The 14,237-nt window shown below is 37.9% G+C and overlaps 1 protein-coding gene across 2 annotated transcripts in view; it reads right to left on the bottom strand.

The window, feature by feature from the left end:
* Positions 1–5,711: 5,711 nt before the first annotated feature.
* Positions 5,712–14,237, bottom strand: part of slc25a51b (solute carrier family 25 member 51b) — an 11,587-nt gene continuing 3,061 nt past the window's right edge. Inside the window, exons 2-3 of one of the 2 annotated variants that reach the window (XR_013818159.1) lie at positions 7,015–8,248; positions 5,712–6,070 (exon numbers count right to left, since the gene is read on the bottom strand). Coding sequence is in view for 1 of the 2 variants with exons in the window: in XM_079838807.1 (XP_079694933.1) it covers positions 7,308–8,204 (897 nt within the window). In the remaining variant the exon portion in view is untranslated. Of the gene's footprint in view, positions 6,071–6,885; positions 8,249–14,237 lie in introns of those variants that run through there. The other variant, XM_079838807.1, reaches the window with a different exon arrangement.

Raw genomic sequence — 14,237 nt, 5'->3', positions numbered from 1 at the left:
GTTTAAAAGGGCAACTTCCACCCAGAATACACACACTCTAAAAAATGCTGAGCTAAAAACAACCCAAGTTGGGTTGAAAATGTACAAACCCAGCATTTGGGTTGTTTTAACCCAACACTTGGGTTAAATGTTTGCTAAAACAACCCAATCGCTGGGTTAGTCCACAGTCTAAAAAATGCTGGGTTAAAACAACCCAATCACTGGGTTAGTCCACACTTTAAAAAATGCTGGGTTAAAAATAACCCAAGTTGGGTTGAAAATGGACTAACCCAGCAATTGGGTTGTTTTAACCCAGCGGTTGGGTTAAATGTTTGCTAAAAACAACCCAATCGCTGGGTTAGTTCACACTCTAAAAAATGCTGGGTTAAAAATAACCCAAGTTGGTTAAAAATGGACTAACCCAGCAATTGGGTTGTTTTAACCCAGCAGTTGGGTTAAATGTTTGCTAAAAACAACCCAATGCCTGGGTTTAAACAATCCAATTGCTGGGTTAGTTCACACTCTAAAAAATGCTGGGTTAAAAATAACCCAAGTTGGGTTGAAAATGGACTAACCCAGTAATTGGGTTGTTTTAACCCATCAGTTGGGTTAAATGTTTGCTAAAAACAACCCAATCGCTGGGTTAGTTCACACTCTAAAAAATGCTGGGTTAAAAATAACCCAAGTTGGTTAAAAATGGACTAACCCAGCAATTGGGTTGTTTTAACCCAGCAGTTGGGTTAAATGTTTGCTAAAAACAACTCAATCGCTGGGTTAGTCCACAATCTAAAAAATGCTGGGTTAAAAATAACCCAAGTTGGGTTGAAAATGTACTAACCCAGCATTTGGGTTGTTTTAACCCAGCAGTTGGGTTAAATCTTTGCTAAAAAACAACCCAATCCCTGGGTTAAAACAACCCAATCACTGGGTTAGTCCACAATCTAAAAAATGCTGGGTTAAAAATAACCCAAGTTGGGTTGAAAATGGACTAACCCAGCAATTGGGTTGTTTTAACCCAACACTTGGGTTAAATGTTTGCTAAAACAACCCAATCGCTGGGTTAGTCCACAGTCTAAAAAATGCTGGGTTAAAAATAATTGCTGGGTTAGTCAATTTTCAACCCAACTTGGGTTATTTTTAACCCAGCATTTTTTAGACTGTGGACTAACCCAGCGATTGGGTTGTTTTAGCAAACATTTAACCCAAGTGTTGGGTTAAAACAACCCAATTGCTGGGTTAGTCCATTTTCAACCCAACTTGGGTTGAGTTGTTTTAACCCAGTAGTTGGGTTAAATGTTTGCTAAAAACAACCCAATGCCTGGGTTAAAACAATCCAATTGCTGGGTTAGTCCACACTTTAAAAAATGCTGGGTTAAAAATAACCCAAGTTGGGTTGAAAATGGACTAACCCAGCAATTGGGTTGTTTTAACCCAGCAGTTGGGTGAAATGTTTGCTTAAAACAACCCAATTGCTGGGTTAGTCCATTTTCAACCCAACTTGGGTTGTTTTTAACCCAGCATTTTTTAGAGTGTAATTTAATCGCCCAGATCACATGACCAACTCGAGGTCAATGGATGGATGATGACATCATCCCTGTTTAGTTCTAATCGAGTTACTTTCGACATTAGAGAAGTGCTTCCAGATGGCAGGAATATCACCCATATTAGACACTCCACCCCCCCCATCACACACACACACACACACACACACACACACACACACACACACACACACACACACACACACACACACACACACACACACACACACACACACACACACACACACACACACACACACACTGCCAGATTGTGGTTATCATGTCAGATGACACAAAGCTTTGAGAAAAGAGAAAGTCACGAGAAGGAAAGAGACAAGTGTGTAATCTGTTATCATATAAATCTTCCTGTAATATGAAGGTCCTATGAATGATGAACTGCCATTGCCATGTTTGTAGCAAATATGAAGCATTGCTTGTAAGGACCATATGAGACGATTGCCTTTCAAAATACACACACACACACACACATAAATCCTAAATGTGTCTGAATGTGAACATCTGGATGAAATGAGAAGGGACAATCGAGAGTGTGTTCATTCCCTCGTCTGTGCTCATGATAATAAAGGTTTGATTTTGAATGACAAATGCTGTGGAAATAATGCGTTTTTTCTGGTCGCAGTGAAATATTACCTGTTCTTGTAAATAAATCATATTTGAGATGTTTTTGGGCTTTATTCCCAAAGGCTGTCTGTTATTTTGTAACATTTTGTCCTTGTTTTCTCATGTCTCCTTGTTTACTCAGATTGTGTTTGCTCTTGAGTTCACAGATTGAGATTACAGATTAGGCCTGGGATTAAACTCCACCAAAGACTGCCAGAGTTCAAACTGAGGGAATTATGGGATTGTTTGTGCTGTAATCTGTGGAGTTACCAAATCAAGATGTTTTTGTAGCCTCTCTTCGAATTTGTAAATGCGTCATATGTAGGAAACTAATTTAACACTCGGTTAAGTGATGTTTTTATTATAAAAAATTCATAAATGTACACTCGTATAGAGAAACAACCACTCTATGGTTATTTAAGTGTTACAAATATTCATATTAGCACAGAGGAACTGGGATAAAAGTGTATAGTTCGGATATAAACACTGACGTCTAGGGTAGTAACTATTGAAAGTAACATGACGATTCAAATAAATATAGTTTTGATTACAATTGAATCATTCACTCAAGAGATTTGCTCAGAAACACTGATTTATCCAGTAATGAAGCAAGTCTTTATGAGTGAGTCATTGAATCATTCATTCAACAGATTCGTTTAAAAACTCTGATTCATCCAGTAATGAACCAAGTCTTTATGAGTGAGTCATTGAATCATTAATTCAAGAGATTCATTCAAAAACACTGATTCATCCAGTAATGGAGCAAGTCTTTATGAGTGAGTCATTGTATCATTCATTCAAGAGATTCGTTCAAAAACGCAGATTCATCCATTAATGAAGCAAGTGTTTATGAGCGAGTCATTGAATCATTCATTCAAGAGATTTGTTTAAAAATGTTGATTCATCCAGTAATGAAGCAAGTGTTTATGAGTGAGTCATTGAATCATTCATTCAAAAGATTCGTTCAGAAACGCTGATTCATCCAGTAATGAAGCAAGTCTTTATGAGTGAGTCATTGAATCATTCACTCAAAAGATTTGCTCAGAAACGCTGATTCATCCAGTAATGAAGCAAGTCTTTATGAGTGAGTCATTGAATCATTCACTCATGAGATTCACTCAGAAACACTGATTCATCCAGTAATGAAGCAAGTCTTTATGAGTGAGTCATTGAATCATTTATTCAAGGGATTTGCGCAAAAACACTTATTCATCCAGTAATGAAGCAAGTCTTTATGAGTGAGTCATTGAATCATTCACTCATGAGATTCACTCAGAAACACTGATTCATCCAGTAATGAAGCAAGTCTTTATGAGTGAGTCATTGAATCATTCACTCATGAGATTCACTCAGAAACACTGATTCATCCAGTAATGAAGCAAGTCTTTATGAGTGAGTCATTGAATCATTCACTCATGAGATTCACTCAGAAACACTGATTTATCCAGTAATGAAGCAAGTCTTTATGAGTGAGTCATTGAATCATTCATTCAACAGATTTGTTTAAAAACACTGATTCATCCACTGCTTCTTGAAGATTTGAACCGTTATGAATCAGCGAGTCGATTCATGATTCGGCTCGCGTGTCAAACCGCCAAACTGCTGAAATCACGTGACTTTGAACCACTGAATCGACTCACTGATTCGATACGCGCCAAAGCTTCATGAAGCAGTGTTTTGAAATCGGTTATCCCTATACAAGTCGTTATTTCGGGGGGGTTTTGGCACACCAAAAATATTCTCGTCGCTTTATAATATTAATATTGAACCACTGTACTCACATGGACTGATTTAAATATGTTTTTAGTACATTAATGGATCTTGAGTGTAAATTGCTTTGCTTTGCCTCACTGAGCCTTCAGATTTCAACACAAATATCTTCATTTGTTCTGAAGATGAATGGAGGACTTACAGGCATGAGGGTGAGTAAGAAATTACATTATTTTCATTTTTGGGTGAACTAACCCTAGGCCTGTCGCGATTAGTTGACATTTTTTGCCATGGTATGGATTCAGTATCGGTATTGAGGTATTTTAGTCTGGTATCGTATCGAAGCCATAATTTTGGTATCGTGACAACACTATTCTATATAAAAAGTATTTATTGATTTTCTCTTTTTTTGGTTATTTTGGTTTACAAATGTGTACCTTTTTACATTTTTACTCTTTTAGTTTTACTTTTTGTCAAGGGCTTGTTTACATTTATACTTTTTTTAAATAGTATAGTTGGCCAACGTTGCAAGTTAAATTAAATTTGTTGAAAATATTGCGATAAATTAGTCAATAGATTAATTAGTCGATAGATCTATCGATAAATCAGTCGATGGATTAATCGATTAACCAATAAATTAGTCGATAGATAAATCAGTCAATAGATTAACCAATAAATTTGTCTATAGATTGAATACCTAGTCAATAGATTGATCAATTAATCAATAAATTAGCCGATAGATTAATAGATCAATTAGTCAATAGATTGATTAACCGATAAATTAGTCGATAGATTAATCAATAAAACAGTCGATAGATTAGTCAATAGATTGATCAATTAATCAATAAATTAGCCGATAGATTAATTAATCGATAGATTTATTAACCGATAAATTAGTCGATAGAGTAATCAATTAAACATAAAATTAGTCAATCGATAAAATTGTCGATAGATTAATCGATTAATTAGTCGATAGATTGATTAACCGATATAGCAGTCGATAGAGTAATCAATTAACCAATAAATATGTAATTAGATTAATCGATTTACTGTTAAATTAGGTGATAGATTAATCGGTAAAACAGTCGATAGATCGATCGGTAAAACAGTCGATAGATCGATCGATAAAACAGTCGTTAGATCGATCGATAAAACAGTCGTTAGATCGATCGATAAAACAGTCGTTAGATCGATCGATAAAACAGTCGTTAGATCGATCGATAAAACAGTCGTTAGATCGATCGATAAAACAGTCGTTAGATCGATCGATAAAACAGTCGTTAGATCGATCGATAAAACAGTCGTTAGATCGATCGATAAAACAGTCGTTAGATCGATCGATAAAACAGTCGTTAGATCGATCGATAAAACAGTCGTTAGATCGATCGATAAAACAGTCGTTAGATCGATCGATAAAACAGTCGTTAGATCGATCGATAAAACAGTCGTTAGATCGATCGATAAAACAGTCGTTAGATCGATCGATAAAACAGTCGTTAGATCGATCGATAAAACAGTCGTTAGATCGATCGATAAAACAGTCGTTAGATCGATCGATAAAACAGTCGTTAGATCGATCGATAAAACAGTCGTTAGATCGATCGATAAAACAGTCGTTAGATCGAACGATAAAACAGACGATATATTGATCGATTAATTAGTCGATAGATTGATTAATTAACCAATAGATTGATCGATTAACTAGCCGATAGATTGATCGATTAATCGGCAAGTCAGACGATAGACTAATCGATTGATCTACAAATTAGTCTATAGATTACTCGATATGAAAATAGTCGTTAGTGGCAGCCCTACTTTAAAACCATCATAAACTTCAATAAACACACCCAGAATGCAATTCGAATAATTAATTGTTTACTTTCCACCACAACGTGAACATTTCATTCATGTCGCAAAACACATAAAAATAGCATTTCATGAAAACGATCACACATCTTTGAATACATCTGGATGTTTTCTGATTGATTGGCGAACACGTTAACACCACAGGCTTGTGCAGACGTTTCTCTCTGGTCCACATCGGTCCGCACGGAACACGCATGAAGACGATATGCAATGAGGAGTAGAAACATACGGTCAGTAGTGCAACACTTTCTGTGCTTTCTCCATCCCTGTCCCACAGACCCCCGAACAGTGAGTAAAAGAGCCAATACAAAACACACATTACACAACACTAGTAGCAAAAAATGCTTTTCTTACTTAGTATTTTTGTCTTGTTTTCAGTCCGAATATCTAAAAAATCTTACATTAAGAAGCATTTACTAGACAAGCAAAAGTTGTCGTCTTAAAAATAACTCCAAATTAAGGGAGTTTTTGCTTAAAATAAGCAAAATAATCAGCCAATGGGGTAAGCAAAATAATCTTGTTTTACTTCCAAATCCAAATGTCTTTAAATTCAAACATTTTTCATGTTTTTTTGAGGATGAGTACTTTTCAGGACACAACTTGTCCATCTGGCTTCTGTCTAATTTGACGAGCTTCCACCAAATGTGAATGAATTTGCACCAAAATACTGACTTTTGACTTCAGAAAACACTCTGATGTTGATCTCTTTTAAAAATTTGTATAACTCTTCACAGTAATATATTTACTAGGGCTGTCAAAAGATTAATCGCGATTAATCGCATCCAAAATAAAAGTTTGTGTTTACATAATATATGTGTGTGTACTCTGTTAATTATTATTTATATATAAATACACACACACAAGCATGTATATATTTAAGAAATATTTGCATGTATACATTTATATAATCTATAATATATATATATAAATATTTTATAAATATATATATATATATAAAATAAAAAATCTTAAATATATACATGCTTGTGTGTGTATTTATATATAAATAATAATTAACAGAGTACACACACATATATTATGTAAACACAGTTTTATTTTGGATGCGATTAATCTTTTGACAGCCCTAATATTTACTGTATCTGCATTAATTATTGTTGACGTCTGTCATTAAGATTATTTTGCTTACCCCATTGGTAGATTAGTGTGCTTAGTTTAACCAAAAACTCAATGTGGAGTTATTTTCCCCCAAAACAAGACAAAAACTTTTCCTTGTCTAGTAAATGCTTCATAATGTAAGATTGTTTTAGATATTCGGACTGAAAACGACAAAAAATACTAAGCATTTTTTGTAGTGCGAGTAATATGGGCGGACTTTATGTCACGCGGATCATCAAGTGCGGGTGTTGGGAGATATTTCACCTGAAAAGGGAAAATACTCAATACATGAGGGTTTCAAACCAGCATGCATTTCAGAAACCAAGCTCCACAAAATGGAGGACCAAAAATGTGTTTCTTTTTACGTCCCACGGATATTTTTCATTTTTAAGTGCTTTTAAGTGCGGCTAGCCTCTTTTAAAGAGGGAGGACGCACTCGCAATTTTGGATTGGTTCGGAAAAAAGTGCACAGCGTCAGAAAACTTTCAGGAGAAGCTCGTAGGTGGCGTTGATGATGCCCCAGGATAGGAGCGAGCGGTGGTAGTTGAGCGTTGCTCCGCGGAAAAGCAGGACGACGCTCCCGCCGCGTTCCCGCCACACCGTCATCAGAACCTGGCGGCAGGGAACAAACTCGCCGCCCACCTGGGCCTGCGCTCGGGATTTGACCACGTTCAGCGGGTAGAACATGATGCCCAGGGCGGCGCCCAATAGCCCGCCACACACAAAGTCATTAGCCATGTGACCCGCCCGGTTTCGGGCGTCGGGAAGCTGTTGTTTAATGGGCCCGCGCAACCCGAAGAACAGTATGTTACTGGGCCCGTTCCTCAACAGAATGGGCACCAGGCCGCGGTAGCACTCCCTCACCCCATACTCCCGCAGGAGAGTCCTGAAGGTGTGGGCGGTGTTGTTGAATCGCCCGTTATGCCGGTGGTCCTGGAGCAGCGTTTGCACCCGTTCGAACGGCGTAAGGGCGGCTTCAGCCGTGCCAGCCAATGCCGCGGCGGCGCTCCGAGTAACGAGCTCGGGAGTGCCACTACTGCGGGCGTGCCTCAGGAGCAGCCGGGAGAAATCCTCATACAAGCCGAACATGATGGCCACAGTGGTGGTTTTCTGCAGAAGGGGCGGCAGGAGCCCGCGGTACAGACGGCCTAACCCGTCCCGCTGGAGCTGACGGACGGCTTCGCCCACACGGACGCCGTGGAGCTGCTGCCGGAACAGAACTTTCTGAATGGGGAAAGTCACGATGATGTTGGTGAAGGCGGCACATGAGCCGCACACATAGTGCTTCCCTCGCGCGCCCAGATCGGCTCCGATCAGAGCGTGGCCTTTACCCAGCTTGCCCTGCGGCTCCATTGTTGTAACCACCCCCATCTGACGGGTCAGCAGAAGAGATCCAGGTCAACGCCCATTCCAGCCTGCGAACGACAGAGAATAATAAAGCGGTCAGGAAATGTAACAGGGTTTTTCCTAGGGGTGTGCATTGGCACTGCCCTCACAAATTCGATTCAATTCGATTCTACGATGCATCAAAATTCGACTGCACACAACAAGGCAAATTTTTAATCAGTCATGAGGCAATAAAAGCAGTCAGATATTGAACAACAGATTTTATTGGCTGCTATGTGTGTATTATCACTCTCCTGTATCTTTGACGTAAATGTCATTAAATAAAATAAAATTGAATGGTACAGGGTATTGGATATGGCATTTTCAAACCTGAAAAAGAAAACATAAATCACTGCTTTCAGTGCTTTGAATGAGAAATGTTTCTCTTCTCTGCTTTAGAACCATTTAACATTAAATAGAGCAATAATAACAGCCAACTTTTTCCAGCAGTGAACATAAGCGTTTTAATTAATCAGTAATCTCCCTTCGCCTCAGCCATTTTGATTGTTGTTGTTGTTGTTATGACCCCGGAAGTAATTGAAACTTCACAACTTTATTGTCCAACTCAAGGCCAGAAAATAAACGATGACATAATCGATTATGGCACGATGCTGAATCGTGCATGCCCCGCATTGCCGAATCGATTATTGTTGACACCACTAGTTTTTCCTACATTTAAATTTTTTTGGCGGCCGCCAAAACAAATTGTTGTCCCGCCAAAGCCTTATTTGATCAGTTATTGTGATTTATGAGATGACTGCTGAGCTCTCAGTCTTCAAAATAAGCATTCTTAGCTTTCTAATATTTCACATATTACGTTAATCAAAATCAAAAGGTGGGAAGACCGAATCCATGTTGCACGTGGCGCTATCAGACGATGTTTTGTGAATTGCGCTCAAAAAACGTTAACTCTTCTCTGCCGGCCGCCAAAACAAATTGTTGTCCCGCCAAAGCCTTATTTTATCAGTTATTGTGATTTATGAGTGATGCAGTAGACAGAGAGAACGATCAGAGAGCTCCTCACTAGTGTTAGACCGATGTATCGGGCCGATATTTGCGATTTTTACGTGTATCGGACGATATTTGCTATTTTTACGTGTATCGGCCGATATTTTTTTCCCTGCATTATTTACAGACAGGCGTCCACAGGGCAGCTCTCACCGTCTTCAAACTCTCTTGCTCTCCCTCGCGCATATTAATCAAAATCAACTGAGAATTGACACGATGGTAAAAGGTCGAAAGACTGAAGTTTCACGTGGAGCATTGGGAGATTTTTTCCTGAATTACCGCTGGTGTTGCTCTACAAGAGATTAAGTGAAGTGCACCTACACTCTAAAAAATACTGGGTTAAAAATAACCCAAGTTGGGTTGAAAATGGACTAACCCATCAATTGGGTTGTTTTAAGCAAACATTTAACCCAACCGCTGGGTCAAAACAACCCAATTGCTGGGTTAGTCCATATTCAACCCAACTTGGGTTATTTTAACCCAGCATTTTGTATGTGTAACCATTAAATGACTAGGTTGTAAATAGTTTTAAGTATAGTACAGTCAGTGTGCACTTTATTATGCTGCTTGCTTGTTGATACTGTGTGCAATAGTGTAATTATTTTATTTATGCTTAAATATTTATTTTCAGAATTTATTTTCACCACTGAACTCTTTTTTTCTTGTTCTACCTCACCTGTTTTTACTAATTTGTTAAATATTGTTTTTTTTAGTTCAATAAATGTTCCTTTTTTTAAATTGTAAATTTTAAATTGTTATCATCCTGATCATTGTGTCATTTTTATGTTGTAAATTGAGGGAGCAAAAGCAGAATCGGTTTCAAATATCGGCTCAAGAAAATCGGCAGCCCGTATCGCTCATCGGCTAAGGCTGATGAAAAAAAAAAAAAATCGGTATCGGCACTAAAAAATACATATCGGTCAATCCCTACTCCTCACACGCTCTCTGTCTTCAAAATAAGCATTCTTAGCTTTCTAATATTACGTTAATCAAAATTAAAAGGTGGGAAGACCGAATCCATGTTGCACGTGGCGCTATCAGACGATGTTTTCCTTTAATTACCGCCGGGTGTGAATTGCGCTCAAAAAACGTTGACTCTTCTCTGACCAGCTGACATAAACCATACTTTCAATACATGGGAAACAAATCCTGTCCGGTTATGAAGTGTTTTCTGTGTGTTGACAAATCTTTCGCGATGTTCTAACAGACGGGATTCACACACACCGCGTCTGCTAATGTCCGATTCACCACCTGATGACTCCTTTGAACCGAATCATTTTAACGACAACTGATCTGTCCAACACTGAACTCACGAATCGGTTTATTAATTTACTCAGAATGCATCTGAAATGAGTGTCTAAATAAAGTGTGCACACCCAATTTAGCAAGAGTTAGTGTTAATTATCCACAGTCTTTCAGCTTATTTATGTTCACAATGTGTAGTAAAATAAATAGCCTATGAATCATTTAGTTTAGACTGGAGTGAGGTGAACACAGAACAAAGTTGTTGTTAGCTAGCTGATCATTTTATGAAATTGTATATAGCAGAAAATTAGGCTATTTGTTCTTTTTTTAATACTACTTCTTAATATTGATATGATTATATAACAAAACAATTATCTGTAAATAGTGTAAAAATGAGGAACAAAAACAAACATCAAGGTATCAAAATAAGATAAGCAAATTACAAACTTTCTTTGAATTTATTTCAAATGTATTGTCAGTATTGCGCTTGCAGATCACGTGGGTAGGGTACTTTTTTACTGCGTGTGTGTGTGTGTGTGTGTGTGTATGGATGACCATGTCTGTCAGCCACCACTGAAGACCATTTTTGACCCAGGAAAAACCCTGTAACAGGAGATCTGGGGCTGGATTCACGAAAATCTTCTTAAGAAAGAAGTTAAGATAAATTCTAAGAAGTTCGTAAGCGCAATTCTTGAAAAATGCTTAATGCTGCGTTCACACCGAACGTGAATAGAGCGTCTGGCGCAAGTGATTTCCATGTTAAGTCAATGGAAAGGCGTGTTGACGCACGTCTGTGGCGCGATTCCACCTCATTCGCGTGAATGACACGAATTGGACGCGAATTGAGCGTCTTGCGCGAAACGCGAGTGCTGCTTTTGTGCATTCACGCGTTTGAAGCGAATTTGCGTCTGACGACCGAGTTGAAAAATCTGAACTTTGCCGTCAATTCGCGGCGCGTTAACCAATCAGGAGCCTGCTCGCTGCTGTCACATGGTGAAGTGACGTGATGAGAAACCCTGCATAATTTAAAAATACTACTGTCACAAAATGAGGTTTTAAAGGGTTACTTCAGTGATTTAGCATTAAGCTTTGTATTTAAACTGGGTCATGTAGTAGAAATGTGAAATTTTTTAATTTGGTGCCTTCTAGACTTAGAAAAGACAGAAAATGTATTTTCGTCTCATGTGGATGAAAGACAACAACTAGTGGCTGTAGTCTTTAGCCTCTGGCCAAAAAATCCTCAGATGACGCAAAATTACGATATTTGCGTCATCTGAGGATTTTTTTCAGAAATAAAATACATAACTCATCTCAGGGGGATATGAGGGGGGAAAGTACCATAATTCAAATATACTACAGGGTTTCTACTGATACAAAGCCTAATGCTAAATAACTGAAGTGACCCTTTAAGAGAGAAGATAAGATAAATTCTGAGAAGTTAGTAAGAATGTTCCCTAAGTGCAATTCTTGAAAAATGCTTAATGCTGCGTTCACACCTGACGCGAGTAGAGCGTCTGGAGCGAGTGATTTCCATGTTAAGTCAATGGAAAGGCGTGTTGACGCGCGTCTGGAGGTCCTGCGATACGATGGACTCGCGATTCCGCCTCATTCGCACGTCCAGTTCACGCGAATTGAGCGTCTTGCGCGAGTGGTGCTTTTGTGCATTCACGCGTTTGAAGCGAATTTCGTGTCTGACGCTCCGAGTTGAAAAATCTGAACTTTGGCGTCAATTCGCGGCGCGTTAACCAATCAGGAGCCTGCTTGCTGCTGTCACATGGTGAAGTGATGTGATGAGAAACCCTGCATAATTAAAAAATACTACGATTGTGTCACAAAATGTAGTTTTAAGACTTTATCAGGTGAGACTGTAGTTGTTTAAAGCTCAAATCGGTGGTTTGTTTATAAAGAGAGCGCCTGTTGGAATATTTTATCTGGTGTGTGTGGAGTTGTGAGCTCCAGGGGATCAGCGGCGCTCATTAACCCCAGCGAGAGCAGCCTTTCCTCGGCCAGTCCTTCTGCCACTGGCTCTGATGTCCTGTAGTGGTTAAACATGAGATATAATTAATCTTGTGTTGATCTAACGGCCGATCTTTGCTCTTTGCTTTGTCTGCCAAACCGGTTTGACTGAGGGCAAAGTGAAGTTTCATAACTTTATTTTTTAGGTTATTTAAATATACATGCAGTGAAGATAATGTAGGAGTTGACTGGACCACATTTGTGTGGCTATTAATGTTTAATATATATTTTTAATGAAAATGAAAAGAGGCAGAGTGGTGTTTGATGACATTTCTCCTGGAGCGCCTTGAAAGCGTGTCTATTTCGCTTCAAACGCTCGATTTAAACGCAGTTCCAATTCGCTGCGGACACGCAAATGCATTCAAAATGTTCAAGCGTCCAACTAGACGCGATTTTGACGCTCTATTCGCATTTGCTGTGAACGCAGCATTCAAAGTTCTCAAATATTTTCTTAAGAACATCTTAATTCTTTACTTATTTTTATTGATTGGTCTTACTGAAGACGCGCTGAATGAAAAACACCTCAAAGTTCGTCTTTCCGCACTTCCTGCAGATTACCGTAGATATCATAATAAGTGTGCAGACTATTTTCGTTGTGACTGGCTTGACGGGAGTTAATCACTCAATGTCGTGTTTTTAATGTGCCGTGTCGGTAAAATCGTTATTTTATAAGAGCCTAGCCATTACCAAAGATCAGCCGCTGATCCACTGGAGCTCACAACTCCGAAAACGCCAGAGCAAATTGTAAAATAGGCACTCTTTTTATAAATAAACCACAGATTTAATCTTTAAACAAGTACATTCTCGCCTGAAAAAGTTTTAAAACTAAAATTTGTGACACATTAACAGTAGTATTTTTAAATTACGCTGGTTTCTCGTCCGCTATTGACTCTTGCTGGTTGCTGGTTTTATACTCATCCGTATGGTGCTATTAGTTATAAATATTATATTTAGCTAGCTACCGTTATGTTGTAATGCTTACTATTTGAAACAACCCAATAAATTTGTTAAACATCCTACATTTGGTTATTTAAGATAGGTTGGAGGTAACTTTAAGAAGTTATTTACGATGATTTTTAAGGACATTATTTTCGTGAATATGAATACTTCTTAAATTTTATCTTAAGAACAATCATAAGAAAAAAGAACATTCTTAAGAAAAAATATAAGAATATTTTGTATTAAGTTAGAAAATAAGAAATAACTGGCAGTTAAGAATAGTTTCATTCGTAAAATAGGCGCTCTCTTTGTAAATAAACCACAGATTTAATCTTTAAACAAGTACATTCTCGCCTGAAAAAGTCTTAAAACTACAATTTGTGACACATTAACAGTAGCATTTTTAAATTACATGGAGTTTCTCGTCCGCTATTGACTCTTGCTGGTTTTATACTCGTCCATATGGTACTATTAGCTATAAATATTATATTTAGCTAGCTACTGTTATGTTGTAATGCTTAATATTTGAAACAACCCAATAAATTAATTAAACATCCTACATTTGGGTATTTAAGATAGGTTGGAGGTAACTTTAAGAAGTTATTTACGATGATTTTTAAGAACATTATTTTCATGAATATGAATAATTAAATTTTATCTTAAGAACAATCATAAGAAAAAAAGATAAGAACATTCTTAATAAAAATATTCTTATATTTTTTTCTTAAGTTAGAAATTAAGAAGAAATTGGCAGTTGTTTTGTGAATCCGGCCCCTGGTTTTATTGGCCAGTGGTTGCAGGTAAAGAGTT

The sequence above is a fragment of the Gobio gobio genome (assembly GCF_949357685.1).
Source record: "Gobio gobio genome assembly, chromosome: 16".
Classification (NCBI taxonomy): domain Eukaryota; kingdom Metazoa; phylum Chordata; class Actinopteri; order Cypriniformes; family Gobionidae; genus Gobio; species Gobio gobio.
The sequence above is the reverse complement of the archived record's forward strand: the minus strand, read 5'-3'. Positions and strand labels throughout refer to the sequence as shown.